Below are 15,488 nucleotides of genomic sequence, written 5' to 3'. Positions count from 1 at the left end.
ACCCTGTCTATTGTTACGATGATGGTACCTGGTCATGTGATTATAATCTGGATGTGTACAGCTGTGGACAGTCGTCAGTAGGTAAGTTATCCCCCAATTACCCGGTCTATTGTTACAATGATGGTACCTCATTGTGTGATTATAATCTGGATGTGTACAGCTGTGGACAGTCGTCAGTAGGTAAGTTATCCCCCAATTACCCGGTCTATTGTTACAATGATGGTACCTCATTGTGTGATTATAATCTGGATGTGTACAGCTGTGGACAGTCGTCAGTAGGTAAGTTATCCCCCAATTACCCTGTCTATTGTTACGATGATGGTACCTGGTCATGTGATTATAATCTGGATGTGTACAGCTGTGGACAGTCGTCAGTAGGTAAGTTATCACCCAATTACCCTGTCTATTGTTACGATGATGGTACCTGGTCATGTGATTATAATCTGGATGTGTACAGCTGTGGACAGTCGTCAGCAGGTAAGTTATCCCCCAATTACCCGGTCTATTGTTACGATGATGGTACCTGGTCATGTGATTATAATCTGGATGTGTACAGCTGTGGACAGTCGTCAGCAGGTAAGTTATCCCATAATTACTAGTTCTATTGTTACGATGATGGTACCTCATTGTGTGATTATAATCTGGATGTGTACAGCTGTGGACAGTCGTTAGCAGGTAAGTTATCCCCCAATTACCCGGTCTATTGTTACGATGATGGTACCTGGTCATGTGATTATAATCTGGATGTGTACAGCTGTGGACAGTCGTCAGCAGGTAAGTTATCCCCCAATAACCCAGTCTATTGTTACAATGATGGTACCTCGTCGTGTGATTATAATCTGGATGTGTACAGCTGTGGACAGTCGTCAGCAGGTAAGTTTTCACCCAATAACCCGGTCTATTGTTACGATGATGGTACCTGGTCATGTGATTATAATCTGGATGTGTACAGCTGTGGACGGTCGTCAGCAGGTAAGTTATCCCCCAATTACCCGGTCTATTGTTACGATGATGGTACCTCAAGATTATAATCTTAATGTCTATAGCTATGGAGAATCGTTGGTTTTTTTTTAGAAAATAATAAGTCATTATTAGATTGAAGACTTTATTTTTGACAAGATTTCCAATTGACTATATTACAGGGATAGACCTGACACAGACTCTGATTAACGAGGCGTTAGCTGATAACATTGCTAGTCTGGGCCGGAGGAGAAAGAGAGCCACACCTGATGCAGATTTTCAGTACGATGCTAACTATGATGCTCCTTCTGTAAGTATTCAAGCCCTTTATAGATATTCCTGATATCTATTGAACAGATTTATCTCCCTTTGTAGTACTGTATACCCAATGAGCTGGTTCTTTTGGCAGGTCAACATTTTCTAAAATTGATTAAAATTTAATGAGATTTTAATGAATCAAATTTTTACAGGTTGCCTTAATTATAGGTACAAATAATTCAACCAATTCTCAATATTTCTAGGACCAAAATTTTACGAAGCTGGCAATGATCTGTGAAATCACAAAAATATTCCTGTAAAAAAACAGCCAGCTATACAGTACAACAACAAAAGTCTCTAAAGAACTCTAATATTTACACTTAAAGTAAACTTACAATGATAAAATGACTTTCATAAAGGATGCAAAAGTGAAAGGCGGCTTAAAAAAGAAATCATTTCAAGACGTTTGGTTTAAGGGAATATGAACTAATAATTTTCTAACATGTTTACCTTCAGCCTCTCACCTGGCCTACAAGTACCGGTATCTCCGAGGTCCAAGCTAGAGATGCCTGTGGTAATAAACTGCTGGGCTCGTCCACGTACACTGCCTGTAAGGATATCATCCCTGATGATGTGCTCGAACGTATTAATGCCTGCATGCGGGATGTCCAGGTGAGTGATCATGGGGTGTGTTTGGACTATGGTTCTTATACATAAGGTGGAGTCCATTTGTATGATTTGAATCAAAGGCTTTGAAAATGGGATAAAATCAAACCCTGTTAAATATCAAATGACAGGTGGAAACCTGACAATTACCTAAAGTATTGGTTGATGAATTTATGAGCCTCCACCATTAAAAGCAGTTTAGGGACTGATAGTGTTACCATTGCCTGTCACATCTTACCTCGCTCTGATATATTGAGGTGTGGCATTTCTGCAGATATTTTTAGTCATACAAGTAGTGCTCAATCTACAACTATGAAAAAACATTTGAGTTATTGGAAGATACTTTGTAATCAATATTAACCTGGGAAACTGTTGATAAAAATGCAGTGTTTATGATTGCAGCTGTCTGGATCCACTACCTGGGCGGACTCAGCTTTGGCAAGTATGCAAGCGTCCTGTAACAGTGCGATACAGCGTAACACCAATACATGGGGATCAACCGCACCCAACACCGCCCCGACTCTGCCTTCTAGTGTCACAAATACACTCTGTCCAAATCTCTGCTCCGGACACGGAACTTGTAATGCTGGTAAGTTAGCCTTTAGGTTTGTTAATGTTAGCCCACCATCATCAGAAAGAACAAGATGGCCGACAGGTCGCCATCTTCAATATTGATTATCAAAGATTGTTACCCCTATTTCTAAATTGTACTGAAGGGATCTGTCTCAAATTTCATGTGCAGATTCCCCTAGGGGTCTAGTTGTGCATATTGCATTTTGGGACAGATCGGTCAACAAGATGGTGGACAGGCCACCATCTTGGATTTTGATAATCTAAGATTGTTACCGCTATTTCCCAGAGAGAATTGAAACAGTCTGTCTCAAATTTTATGTTCATGTTCCCCAAGGACCTAAGTTGTGCATATTTCATTTTGGGACCAATTGGTGAACAGATTTTGATAATTATTTGTTACTGCTATATATCTCAGAGAGTACCGAAAGGATCTTTCTAAAATTTCACATGTAGTATGTAGTAAAAGTTTGAAAAGCAGAGAAAAGATTCCTCTTTCCTTTGTGACACAGATCATTCTTTGGTGGGCACCAAGATCCCTCTGGGATCTCTTGTTACTTATTGGTACTTACTGATAAATTGGCCATCTTAACTGATATGCATTCAGTTGTATTCCACAATTCATAATCAGATAGACAAGGAAATAGATTTAATGACCTTGACCATAGTCGCTTGGTCATTAAGGAAATATACCTTATGTTATTTGTCTTATAAGGCTGATAAAAGTTTAACATGAACAGGATACCACTTAAATAATTATTAAGAGTTTATATCGTTGTGATGACAGGTGATTGTTCCTGTAATTCTGGCTTTGCTGGTCCCGATTGTTCACTGACGATAAACGAGGTCCCGATCGTGGTGCCTCAGGTGTCCAACGTTGTATGTGATACTCTGACTGACGCATGTACCTCAGTGATGGTGTTGGGAGACAAGTTCATCAACTCTAGTTCTACCACCTGTCATCTCACAGAAATACAGGTAAGTTCTCCTCTCACAGAAATACATTCTCATCTCACAGAAATACAGGTAAGTTCTCCTCTCACAGAAATACATGTATGTTCTCCTCTCACAGAAATACAGGTAAGTTCTCCTCTCACAGAAATACAGGTAAGTTCTCCTCTCACAGAAATACAGGTAAGTTCTCCTCTCACAGAAATACAGGTAAGTTCTCCTCTCACAGAAATACATGTATATTCTCATCTCACAGAAATACAGGTAAGTTCTCCTCTCACAGAAATACATGTATATTCTCATCTCACAGAAATACAGGTAAGTTCTCCTCTCACAGAAATACATGTATATTCTCATCTCACAGAAATACAGGTAAGTTCTCCTCTCACAGAAATACATGTATATTCTCATCTCACAGAAATACAGGTAAGTTCTCCTCTCACAGAAATACATGTATATTCTCATCTCACAGAAATACAGGTAAGTTCTCTTCTCACAGAAACACAGGTAAGTTCTCATCCCACAGAAACACAGGAAATTTTCATCTCACAGAAATACAGGTAAGTTTCGTCTCATAGAAACACAGGTAAGTTCTCATCTCGCAGAATCACAGGTAAGTTGTCATCTCACAGAAATACAGGTAAGTTCTCTTCTCACAGAAATACAAGTAAGTTCTCTTCTCACAGAAACACAGGTAGGTTCTCATTTCACAGAAATACAGGTTATAATTGATACCATAAGAATGCCAGATTTTCAATGTGAACATGGATCTGTAGGTGTAATTTGGCATTCAAACACTAATATGACTGAGCAGGTTTGTAATATTTTTATGTCATTATCACCATGAGCTGGTACATATGTATGTGTTTTAATCCTGACAGAATACTTAGTTTATACAGGCTTTAAGTAGGACTGCTTTGTCATATATTGATAACAAAGTAATTTGATATTTGACATAAACAGCACTAACTATTAATTCTTTGCTGTCCTTATACTTTCTGTCACTCCCACTGATAAAGATCGTGTTTTATTGAAGGTAACAACCACTCGTGTCATCAGGTTATCGTCAACGACTACATCGAGTGCTCAGTTCCATCGACTGTCGGCAGTACAGTGTGCCCTTCCTCAGGAGAAGAGTTATGTTGTCAGAATCAGTAATGATGGTTCTACAATGAGTTCCAACGAGGCGCTGTTCGTCGTGTACAACTCCAGCTGTTTTGCGTGTACAGTGAACCAGACCAGTACACACGCCACATGTTCAGCCAGGGTCAGTACTAACTACACATGCATAATTCTTCCTAAATTACATAAGTATCTTCTAAAAGCGAGAGATTTTTAGGTCACCTGAGACGAAGTCAGCATTCTATTAACCAATTTTCCATGACTGACACACAAGGGCCTTAGGGGTGGGGTCAAAAGGGGTCAAATAGGCTAAAACTTCAGAAATCTTCTTAAATTCTGGAAATGGTAGAATCACATACCTTTACAGATGGAAAGGTCTTCAGGTGTTTTATAGAAATTGTGAATTATATGACCCTGGGGTCTCAGGTTTCCCCCCGGGGAGGGGATCAGTTTTACTTTAGTTTAGTTATGAAAAACACATTTATGAACATTATTTGCTCAATTTTCATAAGAAATGAGTCAAACTTGAGTAGAATAATTAGCCTGAGATATAGCATTTTAACATCCATTTCAGTCTTAGCTGACCCCCTGGGGAACCAAAGGGGTGGGGCAAACAGGGTCAAAATCACTTAAAATTTCAAAAAAAATAATTAGTTCACAGGTTTGATGGAAGCAAATACTCTTCATAGATTAAAAAGTCAAATTTATAAAATCACTGACCGAATTCAAGGGCCAGTATATTAGTGTTAAGGCCCATGGGCCTCTTGTTACATATAAAAACTTGTTCCCATTCCTATGTTTATACTCTTTGTGTGTTATTGTCTAGCCTAATAAAAATGTTATCCTGTAGACACTATAAAACATCTGTGATGTAAGGTACTGTAGACACTATAAAACATCTGTGATGTAAGGTACTGTAGACACTATAAAACATCTGTGATGTAAGGTACTGTAGACACTATAAAACATCTGTGATGTAAGGTACTGTAGACACTATAAACACATCTGTAATGTAAGGTACTGTACACACTATAAAACATCTGTGATGTAAGGTACTGTAGACACTATAAAACATCTGTGATGTAAGGTACTGTACACACTATAAAACATCTGTGATGTAAGGTACTGTACACACTATAAAACATCTGTGATGTAAGGTACTGTACACACTATAAAACATCTGTGATGTAAGGTACTGTAGACACTATAAAACATCTGTGATGTAAGGTACTGTAGACACTATAAAACATCTGTGATGTAAGGTACTGTAGACACTATAAAACATCTGTGATGTAAGGTACTGTAGACACTATAAAACATCTGTGATGTAATGTACTGTACTGTAGGACACACTATAAAACATCTGTGATGTAATGTACTGTAGACACTATAATACATCTGTGATGTAAGGTACTGTAGACACTATAAAACATCTGTGATGTAAGGTACTGTAGACACTATAAAACATCTGTGATGTAAGGTACTGTAGACACTATAAACACATCTGTGATGTAAGGTACTGTACACACTATAAAACATCTGTGATGTAAGGTACTGTACACACTATAAAACATCTGTGATGTAAGGTACTGTAAACTATAAAACATCTGTGATGTAATGTACTGTAGACACTAATGTAAACATCTGTGATGTAAGGTACTGTAGACACTATAAAACATCTGTGATGTAAGGTACTGTACACACTATAAAACATCTGTGATGTAATGTACTGTACACACTATAAAACATCTGTGATGTAAGGTACTGTACACACTATAAAACATCTGTGATGTAAGGTACTGTACACACTATAAAACATCTGTGATGTAAGGTACTGTACACACTATAAAACATCTGTGATGTAAGGTACTGTACACACTATAAAACATCTGTGATGTAAGGTACTGTACACACTATAAAACATCTGTGATGTAAGGTACTGTACACACTATAAAACATCTGTGATGTAAGGTACTGTACACACTATAAAACATCTGTGATGTAAGGTACTGTACACAATATAAAACATCTGTGATGTAAGGTACTGTAGACACTATAAAACATCTGTGATGTAAGGTACTGTACACACTATAAAACATCTGTGATGTAAGGTACTGTACATAATATAAAACATCTGTGATATAAGGTACTGTAGACACTATAAAACATCTGTGATGTAAGGTACTGTACACACTATAAAACATCTGTGATGTAAGGTACTGTACACACTATAAAATATCTGTGATGTAAGGTACTGTACACACTATAAAACATCTGTGATGTAAGGTACTGTACACACTATAAAACATCTGTGATGTAAGGTACTGTACACACTATAAAACATCTGTGATGTAAGGTACTGTACACACTATAAAACATCTGTGATGTAAGGTACTGTATGTACACACTATAAAACATCTGTGATGTAAGGTACTGTACACACTATAAAATATCTGTGATGTAAGGTACTGTACACACTATAAAACATCTGTGATGTAAGGTACTGTACACACTATAAAACATCTGTGATGTAAGGTACTGTACCACATAAAACATCTGTGTGATGTAAGGTACTGTACACACTATAAAACATCTGTGATGTAAGGTACTGTACACACTATAAAACATTTGTGATGTAAGGTACTGTACACACTATAAAACATCTGTGATGTAAGGTACTGTAGACACTATAAAAGATCTCTGATGTTAGGTACTGTACACACTATAAAACATCTGTGATGTAAGGTACTGTACACACTATAAAACATCTGTGATGTAAGGTACTGTACACACTATAAAACATCTGTGATGTAAGGTACTGTAGACACTATAAAACATCTGTGATGTAAGGCACTGTAGACACTATAAAACATCTGTGATGTAAGGTACTGTAGACACTATAAACACATCTGTGATGTAAGGTACTGTGCACACTATAAAATATCTGTGATGTAAGGTACTGTAGACACTATAAAACATCTGTGATGTAAGGTACTGTAGACACTATAAACACATCTGTGATGTAAGGTACTGTACACACTATAAAATATCTGTGATGTAAGGTACTGTACACACTATAAAACATCTGTGATGTAAGGTACTGTACACACTATAAAATATCTGTGATGTAAGGTACTGTAGACAAACTTCCACAGCTACTAAATTTGGTGATGTGTGTTTTGTGGAGATAGACCTTGGTGATACCTGGTACTTTAATCATGTATTTTGTGGAGATAGACCTTGTTGATACCTGGTACTTTAATGGTTTAATTTGTGGAGATAGACCTTGTTGATACCTGGTACTTTAATCATGTATTTTGTGGAGATAGACCTTGTTGATACCTGGTACTTTAATCATGTATTTTGTGGAGATAGACCTTGTTGATACCTGGTACTTTAATGGTTTAATTTGTGGAGATAGACCTTGTTGATACCTGGTACTTTAATCATGTATTTTGTGGAGATAGACCTTGTTGATACCTGGTACTTTAATGGTTTAATTTGTGGAGATAGACCTTGTTGATACCTGGTACTTTAATCATGTATTTTGTGGAGATAGACCTTGGTGATACCTGGTACTTTAATGGTTTAATTTGTGGAGATAGACCTTGTTGATACCTGGTACTTTAATCGTGTATTTTGTGGAGATAGACCTTGTTGATACCTGGTACTTTAATCATGTATTTTGTGGAGATAGACCTTGTTGATACCTGGTACTTTAATGGTTTAATTTGTGGAGATAGACCTTGTTGATACCTGGTACTTTAATCATGTATTTTGTGGAGATAGACCTTGTTGATACCTGGTACTTTAATCATGTATTTTGTGGAGATAGACCTTGTTGATACCTGGTACTTTAATGGTGTAATTTGTGGAGATAGACCTTGTTGATACCTGGTACTTTAATGGTTTAATTTGTGGAGATAGACCTTGTTGATACCTGGTACTTTAATCATGTATTTTGTGGAGATAGACCTTGTTGATACCTGGTACTTTAATCGTGTATTTTGTGGAGATAGACCTTGTTGATACCTGGTACTTTAATCATGTATTTTGTGGAGATAGACCTTGGTGATACCTGGTACTTTAATCATGTATTTTGTGGAGATAGACCTTGTTGATACCTGGTACTTTAATCGTGTATTTTGTGGAGATAGACCTTGTTGATACCTGGTACTTTAATGGTTTAATTTGTGGAGATAGACCTTGGTGATACCTGGTACTTTAATCATGTATTTTGTGGAGATAGACCTTGGTGATACCTGGTACTTTAATCATGTATTTTGTGGAGATAGACCTTGTTGATACCTGGTACTTTAATCGTGTACTTTTGTGGGAGATAGACCTTGTTGATACCTGGTACTTTAATCATGTATTTTGTGGAGATAGACCTTGGTGATACCTGGTACTTTAATCATGTATTTTGTGGAGATAGACCTTGTTGATACCTGGTACTTTAATCGTGTATTTTGTGGAGATAGACCTTGGTGATACCTGGTACTTTAATCGTGTATTTTGTGGAGATAGACCTTGGTGATACCTGGTACTTTAATGGTTTAATTTGTGGAGATAGACCTTGGTGATACCTGGTACTTTAATCATGTATTTTGTGGAGATAGACCTTGTTGATACCTGGTACTTTAATGGTTTAATTTGTGGAGATAGACCTTGTTGATACCTGGTACTTTAATCGTGTATTTTGTGGAGATAGACCTTGTTGATACCTGGTACTTTAATCATGTATTTTGTGGAATAGACCTTAGTGATACCTGGTACTTGGATCGTGAAGTTTGTTTACATTACACATAATATTGTTTCCCAGGTAAACAAATGTATTTTACCTGATAACAGATGTAATCATTGATGATTTTGATATATTGTCATTATTCCTCTCTATTTCAGTCGGATGCTTGTTATATCAACTCTGTGTGTTACTCGGCAAATGATCTCAGTCCAACCGATTCTTGTTATTACTGTCGTCCATCTGTGTCCACTTCAGCCTGGACACGCTCCACTGGTAAGATTTATGGATGCTTCCATTCCAAAATAATCTTATGATATCATCCTTTGAATATAATATATATATAAACTATATCATACAAAGTAATTTGTAATTTGGTTTGTAGATTAAAAAAAAAAAATCTAAAACATATACCAGAACTAACACTACAAATGTCAAAGTATCAAGTCATAAAGTCAAGGTCAAATTTAAGTACTAACTGTAAAGGATCAAGGTCAAGACACAAGGATAAGATCAAATTAAAGTACAGCTTATAAAAGGTCAAGGCCATGTTACAAAGTCAAGGTCCAAATAATGTATCACTTTTAGAGAGCGTTTTAAGAACAAAATAAAACAAGGAAGTTGAACCATATAATAGAAACATTAAAATATTAACATTTCCAATGCAATTCTTCCAGCACCAGCTATATATGTAAGGAAATGGGTGACTTGATTGAGACAAAATTTCATTTTTCATTGCAGTGAATGAATGTTCTACGAAGATTGATGTGGATAGCCAGACCGTTGTCATAGTGACTGCCATCGTGGCGGCGGTTCTACTGATCACCATCATAGCTCTGGGCATAGTCTTTGTTAGAAGGTCAGTAGGATCCATATGTTGTATACCAACTTTTATTCGCGGTTACTTTATTTCGTGAATTCCACTTCAAAACAAGTTCATGGAGATTAACTTTTGCGGATCAGACTATCGTTCTACTTTCATTACTTTTTCTGACGTAATAAAGTATTTATAGGGTATTACAGATCTGGGGTTTTTTGTGTGAAACAGACTAGCCGTGTACCTGCGTTTGTATAAGGTACATGTATCTCATTCATAATAGGTTTAAGTGTTAATCTCTGTACAAACACAGACAGCACGATAGAATAGAACTCACGATCACACACAAAAAAACAATGGAATCTGCCAGTATTGAAGACGATCAGTTTGCCTTGAGTTGTCTTTGGGTAAACATGTCGGTATTAGTGTAGTCAAAACAAAACAACATTTACTAAATGTAGCTAAATAGGATAACATAGCTCAAAATTCTGAGACTTGAGATCGAAAAACTCCGGAACTGATGTGACCCCTATTGTCCCCTCACGGAAACAAAACGAATGCGCCGATAATGATTTCCGCCTGGCGTGTCATATGGCGACCGACACAAACACCGTCTCATGCAAATGGTAGCATTCTGGGATTAGTTTTACTGAACTGTGAATTGTGTTTATTTAGTTTGAACATAGATAGTTTACTTCTGAACAAATATGATCATCCTAACAAAGCATGTAACGATAATAATTTGTGGAGATTAACTTTCATGATTTTTAGTCAATCGCGAAAGTAAATCGCACGCGAATAAAAGATGGTTTACAGTGTATCCATATTTACAGTGGTGTGTTGAATAGTTGAGCTAAATGACAAAATGTAGAAATAACAGTGCAATAGCCTCTTCATAAGAGATAGATTATTACATGCAGCTCAAAGTATTCACTGATATAATAGGCTCTTCATAAGAGATAGATCATTACATGTAGCTCAAAGTATTCACTGATATGATAGGCTCTTTATAAGGGAGAGATTATTACATGTAGCTCAAAGTATTCACTGATATAATAGGCTCTTTATAAGAGATAGATCATTACATGTAGCACGAAGTATTCACCGATATAATTGGCTCATCATAAGGGAGAGATTATTACATGTAGCACAAAGTATTCACTGATATAATAGGCTCTTTATAAGGGAGAGATCATTACTAGTAGCTCAAAGTATTCACTGATATAATAGGCTCTTTATAAGGGAGAGATCATTACATGTAGCTCAAAGTATTCACTGATATAATAGGCTCTTTATAAGGGAGAGATTATTACATGTAGCACAAAGTATTCACTGATATCATAGGCTCTTTATACGGGAGAGATTATTACATGTAGCAGCACAAAGTATTCACTGATATCATAGGCTCTTTATAAGGGAGAGATCATTACATGTAGCACAAAAAATTCACTGATATCATAGGCTCTTTATAAGGGAGAGATTATTACATGTAGCACAAAGTATTCACTGATATCATAGGCTCTTTATAAGGGAGAGATTATTACATGTAGCACAAAGTATTCACTGATACAATAGGCTCTTTATAAAGGAGAGATCATTACATGTAGCACAAAGTATTCACTGATATCATAGGCTCTTTATAAGGGAGAGATTATTACATGTAGCACAAAAAATTCACTGATATCATAGGCTCTTTATAAGGGAGAGATTATTACATGTAGCACAAAGTATTCACTGATATCATAGGCTCTTTATAAGGGAGAGATTATTACATGTAGCACAAAGTATTCACTGATACAATAGGCTCTTTATAAAGGAGAGATCATTACATGTAGCACAAAGTATTCACAGATGTATGTTTTATCTGTTGTAGAAGTAACAGCAAAGGAAAACTCGCTCGTAAGAAGGAATCCCGACATTCATCTCGTCATATGAATGGAAACGGCCGGCGTGTAAGGTACAATGATGATCCCCAGACATACATGTACGACAATAATTCATTTGACCAAAGGACAACACCTGTGTATGATTATGGAATGTCGTACGACAACCCAATGGGATCCGGCTACTATACAGCACAACACCAAGAACCGGTCACATTCTATCAAACTCCAACCACCGATTACTTCGAGGATTGACAATAAAGATCATAGTTACCATGGTAACCTATAATTAATATAATGTCACAGCTTTTCTACGAATTTTTACTTTTAGATTCTGCCTTTATGAATATGAATGGTGTGTACGTGCATGTAAGATTGGATGATTCAAACAGAACCTATTTTATTCTTTTTACTTTTTCAATACTTATATTTCTACAATGTAGTGCTTGTGAATGTTTTGTCAATGTAAAAATGAAGTTTTTACAATAATTGAAATATTATAATTTACAAAATTAATTTATGTGAACAAAATCTTACTGAAAGGGTTGGGTCATCTTTGACACCAAATGTCTTGAAAATGAAACTCAAATTTCCAGCTACCATTATTTTGACCAAGTACTAAAAATTATGTTTTGCCTGATGCCATAGATAAACGGAATGTTGCTTACAAAGAGGCTTTTTCTACTCAAAGATTGAGTAGTATTTGTGCAGATAAGTGCTTTATTTAGTAGTTTAGGTAATATATTCGGGTTTAACAGATTCCAATTAAAGCAATGGTCATTCCAATTAGTTCAAAACCATTTAAGGATCAGTTTGAACCAATGTTGAACTCTAGTGCCTACTATGATGAAAACTATTTAGGATAGATTTGAACTCTACATTTGGTTATTTAAGATAAATGGCTTATGATAATATACCTGTCTTCTATATCTGTGATTAGAAGTCATCAATGATTGAAGGAGTAACTTTTTGAATTGAGAGAAGTTTTGAACCTGGTCCATTTACTGTATGATGTGATGCTTACGTTAATTCAGTCTCTTTTTGTAAACAAAGATATCATATCAGAGAATAATGGTAAAAAATAGTCTACATGTTGTTGATGTTATTTTTGTATATGATGAAATTCGTAATCAGCAGATCAAAGGCAGTTATTACATGTATTTATCTTTCTAATGTGAAAATTATTGACATTCAGTTATTGTCCGTACCACAATCAAGGGTTATATTATCTTGTGTAACATACAGATGGTGCTTCCTAAGTGTTGTTCTCAAGTAAAATCTATCTTTTATAAATATATATTAAACATGTCTATTTCTATTACATGTTGTACAGTTTTATGCTCAAATCTTATTTTTGTAATAAAATATTGTCATGTGTTACAAATCTGATCTTGTCTTTTTAACAAAACAGATTGTATGGATATGTTAGATGACCTAGTAGATTTGTGAATCAAGAAAAAATACAGAAAAGGCAAGAAAATCCATAACTAGAAATCCCAGAGGGATCTTGGTGCCCACCAAAGAATGATCTACGTCTGACAATGGAAAGATGGATCTTTTCTCTGCTTTTCAAACTTTTACTAAAACTTCATATAAAATTTGAGAAAGATCCTTTCATTACTTACCGAGATATATCGCAGTAACAAACTTCAATTATCAAAATCCAAGATGGCGGCCTGTCGGCCATCTTTTTCACCGAATGATCTGAAAATGCAATATGCACAACTAGGGACCTATGGGAACCTGCACTTGAAAGGAGAAGGTACGTTAAGACTCGAATATGGCCTCAAATTAATTCTCCAGTAAAGAACAACATATTTTGCCATATAAGAGTTGAATACATTTGCTAACACATTACATCTAAAAATATCCCGCATGTGCCAATTATGTTCACTATGACGTCATCAACATGCAATTTCCCGCCATTTTTCACAAAAATCCTTGAAAAATCATACTTTTTGAGTGGTTTTCTCTAAAAATGAATGTGGCCGCCTTCGTGGAGCAAAAAGAGATTTTCACACGTTTTGTATCGTGTATTTACGCATATCCATGTAAAATGCAAAGTTGCTCCAAGGTGGCGGCCAAATCCATTTCAAGCCTTTTCTAACCTAAAGATGATGAATTTCTAGCAAAATTTGGCGAGAAGAGGAAAATCATCAATTTGATGACGTCATAGGTGGGACACATCGTGTACATGGTTATAAAAAATTATGTTTTGATGAATGGCAAGTATGAGAGTATTTATTGACATGAAATTGATGGGGATCAGAGTTAATTTTTTTCGGCCTGAAAAATTAAGGCCAAATGCTGGTCCTATCATATATACTCCTTTGAGACAGATTATTTCAGTATTTTCTCAGAAATAGTGGTAACAAAAGTTCAATTGTCAAAATCCAAGATGGCGTCTGTCGGCCATCTTGTTCACTGATCGGTCCCAAAATGCATTATGCACAACTAGGGACCTAGAGGAACCTACATATACAATTTGAGACAGATCCCTTATGTACTTTCTGAGAAATAGCAGTAATAAATTTCAATTATCAAAATCCAAGACGGCGGCTTGTCGGCAATCTTGTTCACCGATCAGTCCGAAAATACTGTATGCACAACAAGACCTCTAGGGGAACCTGCACATGAAATTTGAGACATATCCCTTCACAACTTTATGAGAAGTAGCGATAACAAACTTCAACTGCCAAAATTTTAAATGGCTGCATGGCGGCCATCTTGTTTTTCTGATCAGCCTCAAAATTTGAATGGCATAACTAGGGACCAATAGGATCCTCCATGTGAAATTTGAACAAAATCCCTTCTGTAATTCTCAAGAAATATCGATAACAAACTTCAACAACCAAAATCCAAGATGACTGCCTGGCGGCCATCTTGTTTTTCATATCAGCCTCAAAATCTGTATGGCACAACTAGGGACCAAGGGAACCCTCCATGTGAAGTTTGAATAAGATCCCTTCAATAGTTTTCAAGAAATATCGATAACAAACCTCAAATTGCCAAAATCAAAGATGGCTGCCTGGCGTTACCTAGCTGTGACTACAATAGACAGACCTGATCTGGTTACCTAGCTGTGACGACTACAATAGACAGACCTGTTTTGGTTACCTAGCTGTGACTACAATGGACAGACCTGTTTTGGTTACCTAGCTGTGACTACAATAGACAGACCTGTTTTGGTTACCTAGCTGTGACTACAATAGACAGACCTGTTTTGGTTACCTAGCTGTGACTACAATAGACAGACCTGTTTTGGTTACCTAGCTGTGACTACAATAGACAGACCTGTTTTGGTTACCTAGCTGTGACTACAATAGACAGACCTGTTTTGGTTACCTAGCTGTGACTACAATAGACAAACCTGTTTTGGTTACCTAGCTGTGACTACAATAGACAGACCTGTTTTGGTTACCTAGCTGTGACTACAATGGACAGACCTGTTTTGGTTACCTAGCTGTGACTACAATAGACAGACCTGTTTTGTTTACCTAGCTGTGACTAAAATAGACAA

The 15,488-nt window shown here is 36.4% G+C and overlaps 1 protein-coding gene across 1 annotated transcript in view; it reads left to right on the top strand.

Annotated features, from left to right (window-relative positions):
- Window positions 1–13,352, top strand: part of LOC138335669 (uncharacterized) — a 188,929-nt gene extending 175,577 nt beyond the window's left edge. Inside the window, exons 143-150 of the mRNA XM_069284830.1 lie at window positions 1,143–1,270; window positions 1,735–1,890; window positions 2,287–2,473; window positions 3,242–3,432; window positions 4,442–4,672; window positions 9,430–9,544; window positions 10,010–10,127; window positions 11,959–13,352. Coding sequence (XP_069140931.1) covers window positions 1,143–1,270; window positions 1,735–1,890; window positions 2,287–2,473; window positions 3,242–3,432; window positions 4,442–4,672; window positions 9,430–9,544; window positions 10,010–10,127; window positions 11,959–12,223 — 1,391 coding nt within the window. The 3' untranslated portion in view covers window positions 12,224–13,352. The remainder of the gene's footprint in view (window positions 1–1,142; window positions 1,271–1,734; window positions 1,891–2,286; window positions 2,474–3,241; window positions 3,433–4,441; window positions 4,673–9,429; window positions 9,545–10,009; window positions 10,128–11,958) is intronic.
- Window positions 13,353–15,488: the final 2,136 nt, after the last annotated feature.

This window comes from Argopecten irradians, chromosome 11, assembly GCF_041381155.1.
Source record: "Argopecten irradians isolate NY chromosome 11, Ai_NY, whole genome shotgun sequence".
Taxonomy (NCBI): domain Eukaryota; kingdom Metazoa; phylum Mollusca; class Bivalvia; order Pectinida; family Pectinidae; genus Argopecten; species Argopecten irradians.
This window is presented reverse-complemented; position numbering and strand designations above follow the sequence as displayed.